A 19,912-nucleotide genomic window follows, 5' to 3' on the forward strand; every position below is an offset into this window, starting at 1 on the left:
GAGGCGCTAAAAGAAGAGCAGAGCCCCCGCGTCGCGGGATCGCGTGCGGGCAGCGCCGGGCTAAGCCCAGGCAAAGGGCGGGCCGTCTGTGGCCGTCCGGGGCCAGAGGAAGCCGGGCCGGGCCTCCCCTCTTGCACTCTGCCCCTGGCTCGGGACATTAAGGTACTGCTGACTCTCATATTTGGCTTCCCGACCAATAGGACCAAATTTAAAGACTTGTTTTATTCATTTAATGTGCTAGAAATATTTTAGCCAATTACTTTGTCAAATATATCTATGGTTAGTATGTGCATGTAGCGCACTGACTATTATAACCGTCATTATTTAAACCCCCTTACATCTCCCTTGTCCGATCAAGTATCACGAAAAAAATGGGTAAAAAGGGCCCCGTATCAAAGAATTTGCCACGATGTGTGCACACACCCATTCAAAAACAAACATCTATAGATAAGATGTTAGTTAAAGCTTTGGGGGCAGTTGCTACTGAAATCGAAAGAACAGAAAGAAGATTGTCAATTACACCTAACATGGTAGACAGCCCACTTATTTTACCGGAATCTGATGAAATAGAAACATCCCCAGATGTTGAGGCAAGCTGCCCCCCCATAGACGCTGACACTACAAATAGGGACTCCGGGCAGGAAGGACCCGCCCTAAACTAGTGAGAAATGTAAAAAAATGATCAGTAAAACGGACAACCGTCCAAGCTCATAATGCTGACACAACAAACTCACCAAGTCCCGTACTGATAGATGACTACGAGCGAATTCTAGAAGAGCGGCCAGGGTGGGTGTCTGCCTTCGTAACTAACCTAGAGTTCGAATTGAGAGTAATAGTGAGGGAGGAACTTAGCGCTATGGTAGAAAGTGTGGAAGGACTAAAACCAATACTTATCAAGGAAATAGCCGCTAAGACTGCATCAGTTCGGGAAAAGAACTCTAGAAACTCCACTATCAATACCCCAGTGAGAGATAAACCACATAATAGTACAAACAGAAGAGTGTTATCACCAACAATCAATATAATCTCGGGACCCCAATTACTTGCGAGGGCCACTAAAGATACAGAAAAAAAGCAAGCCAACCCTACTATAAACCTAGAGCAGGGACAAAGAGCTTGTCCACTAGCAATTGGTAATAATGAGAAAGTGAAACAGGCTGAGGGGAAGGGCCAACCAGCTGCAGGTTTAAGGGTTAACCCTTTTGAACAATCCGCAAAACCCCCAAAAATAAATCTCCCACCAGAATCAACCCCATATGTACTGATTCTGGCTGGGGTACCAGAATTAAGAAGGCGACAAACAGTCATACCAAGAGTTAAAAAACAAAAGCTTAAATTGGCTAAGTAATAATACTGACTTCTGTAATGAAAACACAGCATAAATATTGTTCACTAGGAGGGAGGGCTGGATTGGACAACGGCAGAAAGAAATTAATGGCAATTGTATCCTCAAATTTTATAAACCCTGCTATTGTTAATAGAACTTTGGCATCTGTGATAGGCAAGCGTTCAGATAGGATTCACTTACTCCCATTGGGCTTTTTTTATCCCCCTAGAGCTCCCTTAAGCTACCAATATGCTAATTTTGGTACTAACATCGTCCAAAACTGGAGAAATCCACACATCTTCAACATACCAACTAGCAACAGGTTTAGCACATTGGAGGGGGTAGATTGACAGAAGGTAACTCCAGTTGCAGCCTGGGATGGAGAGTCGGCAAACCGGATACACTCTGAATGTAGGGTGTGCTCCCCCACTCAACACCCCCTTAGTAAGGAAAAACTGGGCGGAGAGTACTTGAGCGGCTCCCGACCCAGTACCGCAACAGGGGATGAGCCTACATCGCTAACCGACCCTCCGTGCTTTACAGATGCGAGAAATTCGGGGATGCTGGAAGCAAACCCAAATGCTGGGACAGAGAATCGTTATCCCGAGGTTATAAGGGAACTCACTATAATTCCACCAGGTAAAGAAATCAAAAAAATCCTGTATTGGAATGTTGCCTGTGTTACTAACAAAGTAGAAGACCCTGGGTGGAGAGTGTATATAGCGGAGCATGATATTTGTATGCTCCAGGAGACATGGGCCAGAAGGGAGATCCCTATGCAAGGGTTCGCCTCATTTTCTATACTAGCTACTCATGGAGGAGTTGGTAGACCGTCGAGGGGATTAAGAACATGGGTGGGAGTCCACCTTCTCGAAGGACATACTATGCGTACAGCTTGAGTTTGTACATCATAGCCCCATTACATTAATTAATACCTACTCCAGAACCACACTTAAGGGAAAAGAGTCACCCACCCTTGAGGAGCTTGGGACTGTTCTATCCACTATCCCCGCAAAAAATATGGCTTTACTTGGCAGGGATTGAATGTGATAATATCAATGAGGAAGACTTTGCCCGAGGAATCCCGGAATCTGGCTGCTCGCCTGTGTCCAAGTGGACACCATTGGTAATTCAAATGAATTGCCTTATTCTGAACTATTCAATGAGAGCCTGCAATGGCATATCCTCCTCAGATACCTCTTCTGCCCCTACATTTTATAGTGAAGACCGAGGGTTAATTTTGGATTATATCCTGATAAACACTAACTATTGGGACAGGATGGTTGATTTCAATGTTCAACACAGAATTGATAGTGACCATGATGCCCTAGTTCTTGACAGTTAACCCTAACTTGCAGCATGGTGCTGACCCTCAAAACGATCAGGAATTAACTCTGTCTAGCTGCAGGAGGCGAGTCCGGTGGTCCAATTTTGCTAAATCAAAAGAAAATCTGGGTACTCTTTATGATGCACTTCTGCCTGTATTTTTAGAAGCCTCCACCCTTTACAATATAAATAAGGACTGCATGGATAAAGAGGTGATTGGGGTTAACCTTGAAAAATTAAAGAAGATAGTATTAGAATTCTTCTTTCATAGTAAACCAAGTAAGCCCTGTAAGCCTGCACCCCACCTCTGGTACGGTTCATCGTGCCGGAAAGCCAAGAGTTCTCTGCTGGCCTCAATTAAATTAAACGACGCCCCGAAATAAAAATTCGAAGAAGGGCTTACAAAGAGGCTGTCCAAGCAGCAAAATGTAGATGGGAGCCATTAAAAACTTGTCTTGGGGAAAGAGACATGCACTCCTTTTGGGGTATCTTAAATGCAGGGACTACTGCACCAAGAAGAGCATTAGAACCAACCCTAGGAGAAAAGGTCTGGCGAGATCACTTTGAATCACTGTATAAAGATCTAGAGAGTAATGAGCCCTTTCCAGACGTCCAATATTCGGATACTCACTGTGCGCCAACTGTGACCCTACAGGAAATAAAGATGGTAATAGAAAAAGTTGCCCCAGGGAAAGCCCCAGGCATAGATAAAATCCTGGGGGATCTTATTAGGAGTGAACCAGACGTCTGGGCCCCATACCTCTGGGTTGTCTTCAATGCAATCCTGGCAGGTATGAAGATCCCTAAAAGTTGGACAGGGGCAGAAATAATACCCATTTTTAAAAAGGGTTCCCCTCTATTGCCAAGCAATTACAGACCGATTAGTCTGATAAGATATTCCACAAAAGATCTTTGCACGAGTGCTCCTATTCAGACTACAATCCTGGATGGACAAGGAGAGTATTCTCTCTGCGCTCCAGGCAGGGTTTAGGGAAAACATTTCTACCCTGGACCAGGTCCTAAGACTGCAACTACTCCACTGGAAGACAGTTTGCCTCGAGAGGGGTAGTTTGTATATGATATTTGTTGATCTTAGATCGGCTTTCGACCTGGTGCCCAGGGCAAAACGAATAGTTTTCTTACCTGTCGGTGTAGTTTTGCAGCTTGAAGATCTTTCTGGATTCACTATGCTGTGCATTATTCCGCGGTCTTGTGGTTGGGTCCGGATTCGTAGTCTTTTCTTTGTTTTTTTTGTAGCCCAGGTGGGCGTTGGCGTCACACCCCCTTTGGGTGCATTTTCGGTGACGTCGGCATGCTTCCTGCGGAAGCTCCCACTCTTGGGCGCCATCTTCGGGTTCTTTTTTTCCGTGTTTCTTCGTTTCCGAAGTAATGGCAATGCTCTATTCAGGTGATATTTTACCGCTTTGTACTTTCAAAGTCCTTTCTAATTTTTCTATTTCCACCTCTTCTCTCTCCAGCCTCATCTTTCTGGCGGAGGTGGGTGGGTTCGCTAGTGAATCCAGAAAGATCTTCAAGCTGCAAAACTACACCGACAGGTAAGAAAACTATTCGTTTTGCAGCGTGAATCTATCTGGATTCACTATGCTGTGCATAGATTTTGTAGCGGTTTCTCATCTCTGTGGCGGCTGGGTGGAAGATGAGCGTTAGGTATTGAATATGTGCTGTAGCACCTTTTGTCCAACTTGAGCTTCCTTGTTCATCTGTATATCCACACAGTAGTGCTTCGTGAACGTGTGCACCGAAGCCCATGTTGCCGCCAAGCATATGTCTTGTATGGGTGTGTTAGCCAGGAAGGCTATCGTAGTGCCCTTCTTCCTAGTGGAGTGGGCACGTGTCCCCTCTGCTAGCTCTTGTCCTGCACGCTTGTGGCAGAGTTGAATTGTCTGTGCGATCCATCGTGCAATGGTCTTTTTTGGTTACTGCTTTTCCCATGAAACTATTGGCGAATGACAAAAAACTGTTTTGTTTTCCTGTGTCCCTTCGTCCTCTCAATGTAGTGCATGACTGCCCTTCTGGCGTCCAGGGTGTGCAGGGCTCGCTCTGCGCTAGTTGTTGGTTTTTGGAAAAAACTCGGTATCTGTATAGACTGGTTCATGTGAAATTTGAATACCACCTTCGGCATGAAGTGTGGGTCTGTCCTAATCACAACTCTATCATTGTGTATTTGTAAGTAGGGTTCTTGTAGCGTCAGCACTTGAAGCTCGCTTTCTCTGCGTAAGGACGTTATTGCAACCAGGAAAGCTGTTTTCATAGTTAGCATCTTTAGGGAGGCCTTGTGAAGCGGTTCAAAGGGCTCCTTCATGAGTTCAATCAATCAATCAATCAGAGCATTTGTATAGCGCACTACTCACCCGGAGGGTCTCAAGGCGCTGGGGGGGGGGGGGGGGGGGGGGGGGGGGGGAGGGGGGGGGGGGGGGAGTCCGCTACTGCTCGAATAGCCAGGTCTTGAGCTGCTTCCTGAAGGCGAGGTGGTCCTGGGTCAGGCGGAGGTGGGTCGGAAGGGAGTTCCAAGTCTTGGCGGCCAGGTAGGAGAAGGACCTTCCTCCTGCGGTGGCTCTTCGGATGCGGGGGACGGCGGCGAGGGCGTGGCTGGTCGATCGAAGCTGGCGCATGGGAGCGTAGAAGTTGAGGCGGCTGTTGAGGTATCCTGGTCCTTGGTTGTGTAAGGCTTTGTGTGCGTGGGTGAGGAGCCGGAAGGTGATTCTCTTGTTGACCGGGAGCCAGTGCAGGTCTCTCAGGTGTCCGGAGATGGGGCTGCGGCGGGGGATGTCCAGGATGAGTCGTGCTGAGGTGTTCTGGATCTGCTGGAGTCTCTTCTGGAGTTTGGCGGTGGTTCCGGCGTAGAGGGAGTTGCCGTAGTCCAGACGGCTGGTGACGAGGGCCTGGGTGACCGTCTTCCTGGTCTCGGTGGGGATCCATCGGAAGATCTTGCGTAGCATTCACAGGATGTGGAAGCACGACGAGGAGACGGCGTTGACTTGTCTGTGGTCATGGAGAGGGAGGAGTCCAGGATGAAGGCCAGGTTGCGTGCGTGGTCAGTTGGTTTGGGTGCGCTGCCCAGGGCGGGGGGCCACCAGGAGTCGTCCCAGGCGGAGGGTGAGGATCCCAGGATGAGGACTTCCGTCTTGTCTGAGTTCAGTTTCAGGCGGCTGTTCGACATCCATTTGGCTACTTCTGAGTTCCGTTAGGACTTCTGAGTTCCGTTAGGACTATGTTCAAGTTCCATGCAGGTGGCGGCACCCGCTTGGGTGGTGCGATCCTTTTCGCACCTTCTAGAAATCTCTTCACCACCTGTGATGTGAAGAAACTCCTGCAAGTTTCTCCCCTTGTGTAGGCGACTATCGCTGCCAAGTGAACTCTTAACGAGGATGAGCTAAGGTTCTTCTCCAGCAAGTGCGTCAGGTACTTTAGCACTGTGGAGTCCTTCATTTTATTGTGAAGTCTTTCTTGTCTGCACCATATTGTGAATCTTTTCCATTTCGCAACGTAGCACTTCCGAGTGCTGGGCCTTCTTGCCTCCCGCAGGACCCTCAGGGTACTTTGTGGCAATCTTAAATGGGCGAACTCTATGTCCTCAGGAGCCAGGCTACTAGGCTCAGGCTCTCTGGCTCTGGGTGTAGCACCTCTCCGTTCTGCATGGAGAGTAGGTCTTTCCTCCTGCTGAATCTGTGGGGTGCACACTGTGTCATCTCCATGATGTGCGAGTACCATGTCTGCCTCGCCCACTGTGGTGCGACCAGTATCAGTGTCATGTTGCTCGCTGTGCACTTGCTCAGTACTCTGTGCATCAGTGGTATCGGGGGAAAGGCGTAGGCAAATGTCCTTGACCAATCTATCCATAGGGCATTCCCCAGTGACCCTTCCTCGGGCTGCCTGGATGCAAAGTTTTGGCATTTTGCATTCTGGCGTGTGGCAAACAGGTCCACCGATGGAGTTCCCCATCTGTCGAACATGCACCTTGTCTCCTGAGCATTGAGCTCCCACTCGTGGGATGCCGATGTCTGTCTGCTGAGCCAATCTGCTTGTATGTTGCCCTTCCCTGGTAGGTGTATGGCTATCAGGTCTATCTTGAGAGGGATGGCCCATCTCCATATCTCCTGCGCCAGCGTTGAAAGCGGGGCTGACTGTGTGCCCCCCTGCTTGTTGATGTAGAACATCGCAGTGGTATTGTCTGTTTGTATCAACACCTTGTGTTTGTACAGTCTTGTTTGAAAGGCTTTCAGTGCAAGGAAGATGGTCTTCAATTCTAGGTAATTGATGTGTTTTGTCGCATCTGTTGGCGTCCACAGTCCCCTCACCTTGAGCTCCTCCATGTGAGCGCCCCATCCCTTCAGGGATGCGTCTGTGGTGATGGTCACTGTTGGCGTTGGGGGCGTTAGAGGCTTTCCCCTTGATATGTTCTCCATGGTCCACCATGTCATCTCTGTGAGAAGTTGGCCTGATATATAGTGCTCACTATTCTAGTGATCACTTTGTATCATACCAAACAACCCTTATTGATGATTGGTTGTAAGTCAACCTGATAGACCAGCTATCCTAGTAGCATGGACATGTGCAGTCTTTAGGCTAAACTCTAGAGGGCGTGTTAAGCCAGCTGTTTTACCATCACATATACCCCTTGAACACCAAGTGAAAGGACACCACACAAGTTGTTATGAAAATAAAGTATATTTATTTATAACAAGACTACCCTGGCTCTTTATGAGACAGGGAGCTAAGCACACAACAAAACTCCTAAAGAAATACTTAAAGTCGCACAATTTACACAAATGACTGAGGGGCACGAAAAACCATATACTACACAAGTGGAATGCGAAATTACTAGCAGGTAAGTACTATTCTCATAGGCTTTAGGATCGCTAGGACTAATCTACTGAACCTTCAGATTGCAAGCAGGAGGCCTATGGACGTCGTGTGCAGAGTGGGAACTCTCACGCGTAAGGCGGGAAAAAGTCTATGGAGGCTAGTAAAAGCAAAGTTAGTGTTCTCGGGCGAACCCGACTAGATAGAGCTGAAACGAAAAAGGCTCTGGACCCTTAGATAGTTAAGCTATGCTGGAGCACCGAAATGCTCAGGTTACCTAGCCCAGGGGCTGCGGCTGCATAGGTCTGAAAAGACGTCGGGGATCCTCGTTGCAGTCTATGGAGCCTGAAAGAAGAAGTTGCTAGCAGGCGACCAGTGAAGAAGTTCGTGGTGATCCAAGCCTGGATCGGTGAAGGAGACCTGTAAGCAGAGGGGACCAAGTTCTGAATCACTAGCCAGTGATTAGGTGGGCACCAGAGTGGCACCGGACGAAGTCACCTCGACCAGGTGAGTGGGCGACGCTGGGCTCTGCAGTCTCTCGGACCAGGAGGCATTGTCGGCGACCAGGATGGAGGTGCAAGCTGTCCCACGAAGGTATCTGCTGTCGACGTCGCTGGACCCAGGATTGGGGCAACAACTCTTGGCAAATGCAAGCCCACGCGGTGGACTTAAAATGGCGTCTGGAGTGGACCAGGAGGGTCCGGGGTGCTCCTCTGCTGGAGGGGAGCAAGGGCCAGTCTGGAGCAACCAGACCAGCGGTGTTGTCGTCTTAGTTCGTCGTCAGAAGGGCCACTAGCCAACGGGCCAGTGACCTGGACAACGCGGTGAGCAGCAAAGAGCAGAAGGGCCCCACGCAGATCTCCTGGATGCAAGGGGGCTGTACTTCGGTGCTGGAGCTGCTCAGGGTTGGGGCTTCTCAAACCCCAAAGCACTCACATGAGGATCCCTCAGGGGTCGTGCTGGGCAAGCGTCGTGCAGTCTTGAAGATGGCCGGTCCCTCGAGGTCTCGTCACACCCACGAATCTCAGCATGGCTGATGATGCAGGTAGAGGTCAGAGGTGCCAGGGAAGCCGGTTCTCGTCGAGCTGGGCAGTCTTGTTCCGGAGGAGAGACTTACAGCAGACCGCGATGCTTGGATGGTGCCTGCTGCTGCAGGGTGACTACTCCTTAGTCACAAGGGAGAAATCTTGAGAAGAGTCTTGAGTTCCTTTCGTGGAAAGTAGTTTCAGGATTCAAAGATTATCTGATCTGGAAGGGGGCCTGCTCCTACCTTTATCCTGAGAAAGGGGGCTGGCACGCGACTAAGTCCTGCCCTATGGGTGGGACTAGGAGGGGGGTGGTTACACCCCTCTCCTTTGCCGGGCTTTTCCCCAGCTCAGGGGCTGGTGTGCCCCTGGAACTGGTTCAAGCCGGCCTATGCATAGTGAGCACCGGGGTGCCACTTGCAGTCACCTTCCTCTAAAGCCCTGCCTACCTGGGATACACAAAATCCTGTCTGGGATGGTGCTGGCACCGCCCCTGACAGGAAACCCTTTGTCCAGGCCTCCGTTGCTGGAAGGACTCCCAGCAGCAGGAAGGCAGACTTGTGTCTCGGTGGCAGCATCCATTTTGTGGAGCTGAGGCTTGAGTTAACTTTAACCGGGGTTCACAGTTACATACATGTCGTGTCCCTCTAGAAGGGTGGAATGCTAACCCAGTCGCCAGAATTGGCGAGGGGTTAGTATTCCAATTCATATGACACTTTACTCGACATGTTTTGATAATGTTATACCAAAGTTAGCATTTGACCGCGAGGTACATAATGCACTTAAGAGTATATGGTATAGCGTTATCATGGAACAGCTATTAGGAATTGGTTCCGCAAGCTGCAAACGGGCTCAGCTCATGCCAGAGCACCATCTCACATAATTCCAAGCACTCTGCCTTCAGGATTGTTAAGGCCTGCCATAGGAGTGACTGATAGGAATATATGTGTCCATTTTAGGGTTAGACATAGGAATACTATATCTAAAGCAAAGGGTGTGTACACCACTTTGCCCCAGCTGTCAAGAAGCCAGTTGTGTCTGTTTTAGTTAGTCAGCCCAGGGGTGGCATAATACATGCTGCAGTCCCTGGGAGACCTCTGGGTGCACCTCAGCCCTGGGTACAGGGACTTAGAGAGGGCCCAGTGCCAATTCAGTACCTGGGTACAATTTGGAATAGAGAGAACAGCTAGGCTGTGGGTCTGATTAGCAGGCCCACAGCCGAGGAAAGTCGTAAACCAGTGAAGCAAAAAGCAAAAATCTGGGTGATCATAGGATTGCAGACCCTACTCTCCTACAATCTCCTTCTGTACTGCGTGCGTTACAACCACTAGATCCTCCCAACTGCCTGTAGCTTGTGACCATTGCTCCTGTAGCCATTCTTGAATGGGTCTCATGTGGAGTCGTACATTCGGTACCAGGTGGATGCATGATGCCATCATGCCCATGATCTTGCTCGCAGTCCTCACTGTCCGAGCTTGACCCTTCCGGTAGAGGCGAGTTTCCTTCACCAGCGCCCTCGCCCTCTTCTCGCTGGGGAACACCTTGCCCTGTAAGGTGTTGATCTGTGCTCCCAGGAAGATCTTCACTTGTTCCGGCTCCATTGATGATTTCTTCCAATGGATGGAGAACCCCAGGTTTATGAGCGTGCTTGTCACTGGATGTGCGTGCTGCTTGCATTTCTGGTATGAGTTTGCTTTCACCAGCCAGTCGTCCAGGTAAGGGTATACGTGTATCCCTTGCCTTCGTAGGTGCGCCGCGGCTGCTGCGAGGCACTTTGTGAAAACTCTTGGTGCTGATTTTAGACCGAAGGCCAGTGTTGTGAACTGGTAGTGGCTTTCTCCGATGGTGAACCTGAGCATGTGTTTGTGCTTTCTGTTCATTGGGATGTGCAGGTAGGCGTCTTTGAGGTCTATTGTGACCATGAAGTCCCCGATCTGCAATTGTGGGAGCACCTCTTGCAGGGAGGTCATTTTGAATTTTTGCGTTCTTATGAATTTGTTCAGGAACCTTAAGTCCAGAATGGGTCTCATGGTCTCGTCTACTTTTGGTACCAGGAAGTACGTTGAGTATATTCCTGTGTTTCTTTCCTTGAAGGGTACCCGTTCTATGGCCTGCTTCCGCAGGAGTTCCTTTGCCTCCTCCTGAAGACACTGCAGCTGCTGGCCTGCTAGTGGTTTTCTTTTTGGTTTTCTGCTTGTTGGTCTCCCCTCCAACTCTATGCAGTATCCGAATTGGATAATGTTGAGGATCCATTTGTCTGATGTTATTTCTCTCCATTCTTGGAGGTAAAATCTCAATCTTCCTCCCACTGGTGTCATGTGGTCGTAGGCGTGTATTTTGTCTTGACCCCTCAGTACGTGCTGCCCCTTGGGATCTTTTCTGTGGGCGGGCACACAGTTTTTAAGTCACTTAGAGGCGGGCTGCTGTCCCCCTCTTCTGTTCTGTCCACGTCCATTTCCTCTCCCGCGAAAGGACTGGCCTCTTTGTTGGTACTGCCAGGACGGCTTCTGCTGCCCCTGTTGGGCCTGTGAGTCTGCCTGGTGCGTTTGTTGGAAAGCCTGGTGTGATGTACCTGGCTGGTTTCCACCTCTCCCGCCGGGCCTCCGTGACTGGGTGCCCCTTTAGTTGCCTCTGAACTGCAATGCTCCCATGGATCTTGCAGTTTCGTTATCTTTTTTCAGTTGACTGTGCTTTTCATCAACAGTTGTTCCGAAAAGCGTGTCGCCGTTGAACGGTGTGTTCAGGATGCTGTGTTGCACCTCCGGTTTGAAACCTGAGATCCTCAGCCAGGCGTGTCTCCTTTCCGTGACACCCATCATCATGAGCCTGCTGGCGGTGTCTGCCCCATCTAGGGCCGTCTTAAGGCAAGAATTTGCCGCGTTCTTCCCTTCTTCAACCAGTTTTTCGGCCTTCTGTCTGGCATCCTGGGGCAGGTCCTTCACCAACTGCCCCAGCTCCTCCATGATCTGGTACATGTGCCTGTTTATCAGGGCATTGGAATTAGCCATGCGCCAGTGGGTCACGGCATTCCGTTCGATCCTTCTGCCCACCAGATCCATCCTCTTGCTCTCCTTATCCGGTGGTGGTCCCGAGGTAGTGGGTACGTTAGCCCTCTTCCTTGCTGTGGCCGTGATAATGGAGTCTGCGGAGACCGTGCCCTGAATGTAGGCAGGGTCCTTTGACGAATGTTTGTACTTCTCTGTTCTGGGAGTTACTGCCTTGCATGTTGCGGGTTCCCTGAATGCTTCCTTCCCCTGAGCCAAGACGCTCTCGAGCATTGGGAGGTACTGGCTCCCTGTTTGTGTTGGGAGCAATGTCTCTAGAAGGAAGTCTGTTTTCTGCTTCACTTCGTCGAGCTTGAGCTTGAATGCTGCTGCGGCTGACTATCACCGAGTTGTAGGCCCCGATGTCGTCCGGCGGCGAGGGCCTCGAGGGGTATGTGTTGACCGCCTCCTCCGGGCTGTCGGTGTCGACATCTATGTAATCTACCTCCTGTAGGTCAGAGGGTGCCGACTCTGCGTCCGTCCTGCTGTCCTCTTCCTCCCCATAGTTGTAACTATCGTAGGGATTCTCGTACTCTTCTTGGTCGTCGACCACCTCGACGTCCTGGTCTTGTTCCTCGACGACCTCGTCTTCCTCCTCGACCACCTCCACCACCGGTGGCCTGGTCTTGTGAGGGATCGTGAAGGCTTTCATCTTAGCGTCGAAATCCTTCTTCCGCTGCATGATGTTCTCCATTTCAGCCTCGAGGCGCCTTCTCTTCTTCTCAATCTCGGCCGCGTGTTCCACGTCGGATGGATCAGCCGTTCTTTTCGGCGGTTGGCTCGGTGGCGTGCCTTTTGGTGTCGAAGTTTTCAACGTCGAACCGGATTTTGGGTCTCTGGTCGTCGTCGTTAGTTTAGGGTCTTTCTCCCTCGGCGTCGATCGATCCTTTTCGGGGAGGATTTTCGACGTTTTCTGCTGATCAGCAGCTCTCGGCGCCGGGGACTCCTTCTCGGAGGATCCGCTGGGCCTTTGAGTAGTCGCGGATGCAGTCTTTCTTGGCGTCGGCGCTTTCGGGGTCTTGCCCTCGATTTTTCGAGACTCAGAGTCTCTCGGGTTCTTGGGGGCCGAAGAGTCTCCTACCTTATCAGAAGTCTTTGTGTAATCGGTCTCTACGACCGTGTAGCTGTTGTCTTCGGCAGCAGCGTTGTCTTCTTCCTCGGAGGACATCCCCAGCTCGTAGAGGGACGGAGTCGGGGCCTTCCCCTGCAGGGTGGCGTGCGCTACCCTCTGGCTCGCTCTCACACGAAGGGTCTTTGGGGCGAAGGCGGAGCAGGCGTTGCAGTCCCCGCTTTCGTGATCCACCGGTAGGCAAAGGTTGCATACCGGGTGCTGGTCCTTCTGCGCGTACTTGTGGTGGCAGTTTCGGCAGAACTTGAACAGCGTGTTGTCCATCATCGAGCGTCCAGGGCCTCCCTGGTCGCGTGTTTGTCGACGGTCGTCGAGGATCTCGATGAAAAAACGCCTTCTCCTTGCTGATAGTTCGTCGATGAAGTTCTCTCGGGCCTTCAGATGACTTCTCCTTGTGTTTTCTGTCTTTTCTTTCTTCAAAAATGTCTGGAGCCCAAAAGGGAACGATCCAGACCCGACCGCGGAAAAAAAGAATCTGAAGATGGCGCCCAAGAGTGGGAGCTTCCGCAGGAAGCATGCCGATGTCACCGGAAATGCACCCAAAGGGGGTGTGACGCCGACGCCCACCTGGGCTACAAAAAAAAAAAAACAAAAAAAACTAAGAAAAGACTACGAATCCGGACCCAACCACAAGACCGCGAAATAATGCACAGCATAGTGAATCCAGAAAGATTCACGCTGCAAAATTATGGTCGGTCTTACTCGAGCTGGGGGCCCCATTATACCGTGTCCAACTCATTCAGCGATTACACGAAAACAACTTTGCTCAAATGAGATTTGGAAGGGATGGCATTTTATCGGCCCCCATACAAATTAACCAAGGCACGAGTCAAGGGTGCGTACTCGCTCATACACTCTTTAGCCTCTACATAAATAATTTGATAGACATCTTGGCAAAAGAGAAAGACCTGGACGCACCCAAACTGGACTCAAGGAGAATATCGGCAATGATGTTCGCCGACGATACCTTACTGGTATCCAAATCCCCCATGAGGGTCCAAAAGGTGCTGAATAGATTCCAGCTGTTTTGTGAGGACAGAGGGTTGGAGATTAATTTCCAGAAGACGACATTCATGGTTTTTAATAAACCAAGGAGTACACGTCCAAACCCGGTTTTAAATAAGGAACCCTTCGAAAGAGTGACATCCTTCGAATACCTAGGTATCACTATTACGGACACTATGGATTGGGGGGGTTCACATAGGGAAATCATCTTTAAAGCTAGCACAATCAACTGGAGGAATATTGAAGGTATTCAATAATACCAGCAGGAGTATAGTGAGCCCGGCATTGGAGATCTATAAAGTCCAGGCTCGCGGGGGCACTCTATATGGAGTAGAATGTTGGGGCTACTGTAGGCCAAAATCCCTAATACAGATTGAGAACCAATACATCAGGAATCTCTTTAGATTGCCACGTAGCACCCCCTTCACTCCTCTACGTTTAGACCTGGGTTTGACGGAAATGGAGGCAATCTTATCTCTTAGACCACTTTTATACTGGAGACGCCTATGGTCAACCCCGGAGCTCTTACCCTACAGAGAGGAACTGTCAGAAGTACTAAAAATGAGTGGCGCTGTTAGGCTCCCGTGGCATTCCCATGTTAAATGCTTACTAACTAGCATGGGGTTGGGGGATTGTTGGTCTGACCCGGGGGAAGCCTGTCCCCGCATCCCAAAAAAACAATTAAAGACCATCTATAAGGACTAAAGATCATCCCTGCTGCTCGCTAATCCAAACTTATGCAAATCAACTTTAAACTTTCTGGAGATAAAGGATACCCCAGTATTTGAAAGAGCCATTGACTTGATCAAACCTCCAATGGCTAGAAAATTGTACCTCCAGTTTAGATTTGGAGTCTTGCCCTTACGCTCTGTGACCTCCAAATGCAAGATGCTGAACGAGGAGGGTTGCCCGGCGTGTAACCACCCCAAGGAATCCGAACTCCATGTTTTCTTTGGGTGCCCGGGGTACAGTAATATGAGAAAGAGATGGTTAGTCCAGATCTCTAGGAACGTAGGCAGTAGACGTTGCAGTGAAATTTACAGGATATTTAAAACCGACTCTAGCATCCCCATTGTCTACTGTGTGGCAGGGTTCTTGTTCTCACTGTGGTGTGCGAGAAGGGTCTATCTTAAATCTCCAGCCATGATAATAGAAAAGAGCTAATTGTGGGTTTTCGTGATGAACCGTGTGGAAATATATCCCCCCAATTGATGAAGCACTAACGTTTCCTATTTCGGGCCAGGCCTAAACTGTCCATTTCGGCTCAGGGGGAACATGTATAGAAATGGGAATCATCAATAGATTGTATTAACTACTACTATAAGGCACAATGCACTTTGAATTGAAATTCACAATCTATTTTAATATGTTTTCCATGATGCACTTCTTAACTTTTGTATTAGATTTTAACCATAGTTTTATTTTTAAATTGTTTTTAAAATGATGTTTGCTGCAACATGTGTACTTTTTGTGCCATGTTGGCCGTAATAAAGATATATTTGACTTCTATTTTCTCTACTGAAAAAGTGTTTTTGGATCACACAAAAAGGCAGAGATACCAAGGTGTTAAAAACAAGGGCTCCATCATGAACAACTTATTAAATGCATTTACCTTTTCTTCTTATAAAAAAAAAAAAAAAAGTAAAATCGAATCATACTGTTCGCAGAACTCTGAAAATGGCTAATGTTTAACAAGGTCAGAAAATTAAGTACACAAATACCTGCATCAAAGACACACCAGTATTACGCATTAACGTCTTTACTGAATTCGTTAACAGTAAAGATGAAAGATACTTTTTTTCTGAATAAAATGTTTTAAAAATGATGTCAACTACTTTTTCCAAAAGAAATCTGGACCAGAAATAATGACCTCCAACAATCAACGAGGAGCAAGGCAGTCCATAAATAACATTCTTTGCATTTTCTCCTCGTCTTGGACTGCTCGTTCGAGATACCACAATAACTTGAAAAGAAACACATATGACAAGAGTAGAATCTATTAAACTTCCGGAGGCACAATACGTCTTCTCTCCGCTAACTGTCCGACTTAACAGGCGGTGATTAAGGTAGGGGGTCATTTAGCCTGGAATGAGAGAGAAAGAGAGTTAAGGGCAAGGATTAGGGCAAATGGAGAACACTTGCCTTTTGTGGTGATCACACAGATCGAAGTCTAGAAGCTCCTATTGCAAAAATGAAAAACATATCAATTACATAGTAAACAACACCAGGAATAGATTGCTTTTGGGAATTACTGTGTAGAGCATTTTACCAATGAGCAGCTTGCAACAAAAACTGACGTAGCTGTGTGTGAAGGTAAACTAATTATATTAGCTAAGTAAAGGTGAAAGAAGAGCAAAATTTTGAAAGTTCCTGGCCAAAGAGTCACCACTACAGAGGTGGTTTATTGTATTTACCCAAAGGCAACGGGCCCTAGACAGTCAACTGAAAAAATACAAAAACATAAGAAATGCACCAGAAAATAACCAGAAACAAGTATTAGTGATGAAGGGACAAGGCAAAAGATAACTGGTGCTAAAATGGAACTAACTAACTTTAGGGAGGATCAGCAGCATAGTTTGAGTATATGTACCTTGGTTGGCGGGCCCATGTGGGAGCTACCAAAATCCGTGTGAGGGATGTTTGCCTGAGTTTCCGAAACGGAAGGAGGAGAGGCGTAAAAGCGTAGGCAAATGTCCCTGGCGTATTGCATCCATAGGCCATTGCCTTTGGATCGAGGGTGTGGGAACCTGGAGGCGAAGTTTGAGCATTTTTGATTTTTTTTTTTTGGGTAGAGTTTTATATAGCGCGAACTAGACCCGAATCGAATCAGGCATCAGAGCGCTTTACATATTTTCCAGTTACGTTACATGAGGACACACTTTCATTTTAGGCACGGGGAGATTAAGTGATTTGCCCAGAATCACAGGAGGTTTTGGAGTCGTTACCGAGACTCGAACCCAGATCCCCAGGTCAGAGGTCGAGCGCCCTGCGGCGAATAGATTTATTTGTGGAATCCCCATTGCTGAAAGCATGGAAGAAGAACTTGGGGATGAAGTTCCCACTCGTGTATTTGCTGCCTCTTTTTGCAGGAGGTCAGCAATCTGATTGTTTACTTCTGGAAGGTTCTGTGCCAGAAGATGACTCCTGTGATGGACTGCTCACCTCCAAATGCTCTGAGAGAGGCATGACAGTTGGAGAGTGAGTGTCCCTCTCCCTCCCCCTCCCACCCCACACTCCCCCTGTTTCTGTATATACTACATAGCTGTCAGGTTGTCCGTACAGACTAGGACAACTTGGTCTATGAGATGAAACTGAAAAACTTTCACTGCTAGAAATACTGCTAGAAGCTCTGGATAGTTGATGTAGAGATGTTTGCGCCTGTTGTCCCAGAGACTCTGGATTGTGTAATCGTGGAGATGGGCATCCCAATCTGTGAGAGATGGGTCTGTTAGCACGATCTGTGGTTGATAATCGATGAAGGGCCACCATTTTGATAAATTGTGTGTTCCACCACTGCAGAGAGCGATGGTTGCGGCGGTCTACCAATGCTAGATCGTTTAATTGACCCTGTGACTGACTCCACTGATATGCTAAGCATTCTTGTAGAGGACGCATGTGCAGTGTTGCATGGGGCACTATTGCAATGCATGCCACCATCATTCGTAGTAGTTGCATGAAAGTTCTGGCTGGAAAGGTTTGGTTGGCTTGAAACTGTAGCAACAGAGTTTAGATGTTGTGAAATATGGCTGCACTGGGAGAGGCTAGAGCTGTGTAAGTGCTGAGAGTGGCTCCCAGATAAGACTATCTGTGAAGGCCGCAGGTGAGACTTTTGCACATTGATCATGAAACCCAATTGGTGGCTTAGGTCAAGCATGATCACAATATGTTGCAGACATTTGGGATACATGCTGGCTTTGATGAGCCAGTCGTCTAGGTACCGGAAGACGTGAATGTGTTGTCTTCTGAGGTGAGCTGCCACTACTGTGTGGCAGTGGGAAAATACTCTGGGAGCAGTAGGTACTCCAAATGGGAATACTTTGAATTGGTAGTGTTTGCCTGCTATTACAAATCTGAGGTATTTGCAATAACCTGGATGAACTGGAATGTCAAATCATACGCCTTTTAATTCTTGTGTAGACATAAAATTGTTTGCTGTAAAAGTGGAAGCATCTGTTGAAGAGCTACCAAATGGAAATGTTCTGACAGTATGTATTGGTTTAACATTCTGAGATCCAGAATAAGTCTTAAGGAGCACTCCTTCTTGGGGATTAGAAAATAGAGAGAGTAAACTCCTGAACCCTGGAACTGCAATGGAAATGGTTCTATTGAACTCTTTAGTAAGAGCGATTGCACTTCTTGTTTGAGGATTTCCAACTAAGTGGTCTGGCGACGGTTGGTGAGAGTGAGGTGTAATGTTTGGAGGGTTGGTGGTATGCTCTAGGCAATAACCATGTTGGATAAGTCAATTTACCCATTTGTTGGTTGTTCTGGATAGCCAAAGAGGGAGAAACAGTTGAAGTCTTCCCCAACAGGTGTTAAGTAATGGGGGTTTGGGGGGGCATGGGGAGAGTGTGGGCAAGTCACTGCTTATTAGGGGAAGGGGTGTGGCGCCGTTACCCCTACCGTTGGAAGTGGTTTCCTCTACACCCTCCTCTATAGAAACCTCTAAAGGAAGAGGATTAGGTGTTGCCTTTGTAAGGGGAAGCATTTGGATCTGAGGGTATGATTTTAGAACCTGCCCAATAAAAGGTGCGGCGAAAGGAGCCTCTATTTGAAGGAGAATGGAGTGCTCCCATGGACTTTGCCACGTCAGTGTCCATTTTCATCTTTTCAAGAGCTTGATCGACCTTAGGACCAAAAAGACGATCCTGTTATAAACTGTTGGACTTCGGGTTTAAACCTAGAAATCCTAAGCCATACATGCCTTCTAAGTAGAATACTGGCATTAACTTCTTTAGCTGCGGTGTCAGCAGCACCTAGAGCACACCTAATTGAAGAGTTTGAAATTAGTTTGCCCTCTTGAACCAATTCTTGAGCTTGAGCCTTGCGACAGATTGGAGCAGTTGCTCCATTTCATCCCAGTGTGCCCGGTCATACCTAGCTAGTAGGCCCTGTGAATTCGCAATTTGCCACTGATTGGCGGCTACACGTTTTCTTGAAGCATCTATGAGCTTAGTTTCTTTGCTGGGGGTGGTGCATCACCAGAAGCTTGAGAATTAGCTCTTTTGCGAGCATTGGACACTACCAAAGAGTCAAGAGGCAGCTGACCTTTGATAAAGAAAGGGTCAGATGGCAAAGGTTTATATTTTTTATCGACTCTAGGAGTCAAAATTCTTGCTTGACCTGTGAGTGGACCAGAGTTTTTAGAATAAAAAAGTCCTCGTCTAATGACTCTAATGTAACGCTACCCCATGTAGTTCTTCATAAGCCATATTATCACATATCATCAGGTGGAGATGGCATTGCAGGGTAAAGGTCTGGATCAGTGTTTAATGGAGGGACAATGGTGTAATCCTTCCATGGGTCTACATCTTCCACATCAACATCATCCTCAACCAGGCTGTGAAAGTTGAGATTCCGGAGGTGTAATGCGTAGAGGATCTAAATGTGGGGAGGAGGGTAGAGGGGGAGGAGATGACGGGGCAAGATAAGCAGGGCTGGTAGCCGTGTCCTCCTCCTCCTTCAATGTTGAACCATGTCTAATTTTGGGTCAGAAGGCTCAGAGCGGCTGTGTTTTGATTTCGGCATTAAAAGTTTGCGTGCAGAGATGGGTTTGCTTTTGTGAACGGAAGATTTCGGCTTTGAAGCATGCTTCAGTTTTAGCGTGGAGGCTTTCGGCTCGGAACTTAGTTTGGTCTTGGAACTGGAAGGTTTAGGATCCAAAGAGGATTTGGGCCAACTCGGTATCGAACTGGAAGGCTTGACAATCTTGGATAACGTAACATGGATGGTGTTAAGTTTTGTGGGCGCATCATATCCCAGTGTCCAGGGACAGAGAATTGGGGAGAACTATTCTCACATAATGAGTATTGTTTAAATTGTTACTAATATAGCTGTATTTTTGTCTCGAATCCCTAAATTCTCCTTTCAGCTGTTGTTGAGCAGCTACGTTCCACTGGTGCTTTTGCTTATTATTAGTCTATTCATAAATGCGTAAAAGATTGTAATTGAGTATTGGCGTTTAAATTGAATTTACAGTCTTAGAAATAAAAGTGTTTAAAAAAAGTGGCAA

The 19,912-nt window shown here is 48.0% G+C and overlaps 1 protein-coding gene across 5 annotated transcripts in view; it reads right to left on the minus strand.

The window, feature by feature from the left end:
- Positions 1–15,423: 15,423 nt before the first annotated feature.
- The window catches only part of LOC144817744 (uncharacterized), a 163,114-nt gene continuing 158,625 nt past the window's right edge, over positions 15,424–19,912 (minus strand). For all 5 annotated transcript variants that reach the window (XM_078674528.1, XM_078674527.1, XM_078674526.1 and 2 more), the window contains one exon: positions 15,424–15,763. In XM_078674528.1, the coding sequence (XP_078530654.1) occupies positions 15,755–15,763 (9 nt within the window). In that variant the 3' untranslated portion in view covers positions 15,424–15,754. The remainder of the gene's footprint in view (positions 15,764–19,912) is intronic.

Source organism: Lissotriton helveticus, chromosome 2_1 (assembly GCF_964261635.1).
Source record: "Lissotriton helveticus chromosome 2_1, aLisHel1.1, whole genome shotgun sequence".
Classification (NCBI taxonomy): domain Eukaryota; kingdom Metazoa; phylum Chordata; class Amphibia; order Caudata; family Salamandridae; genus Lissotriton; species Lissotriton helveticus.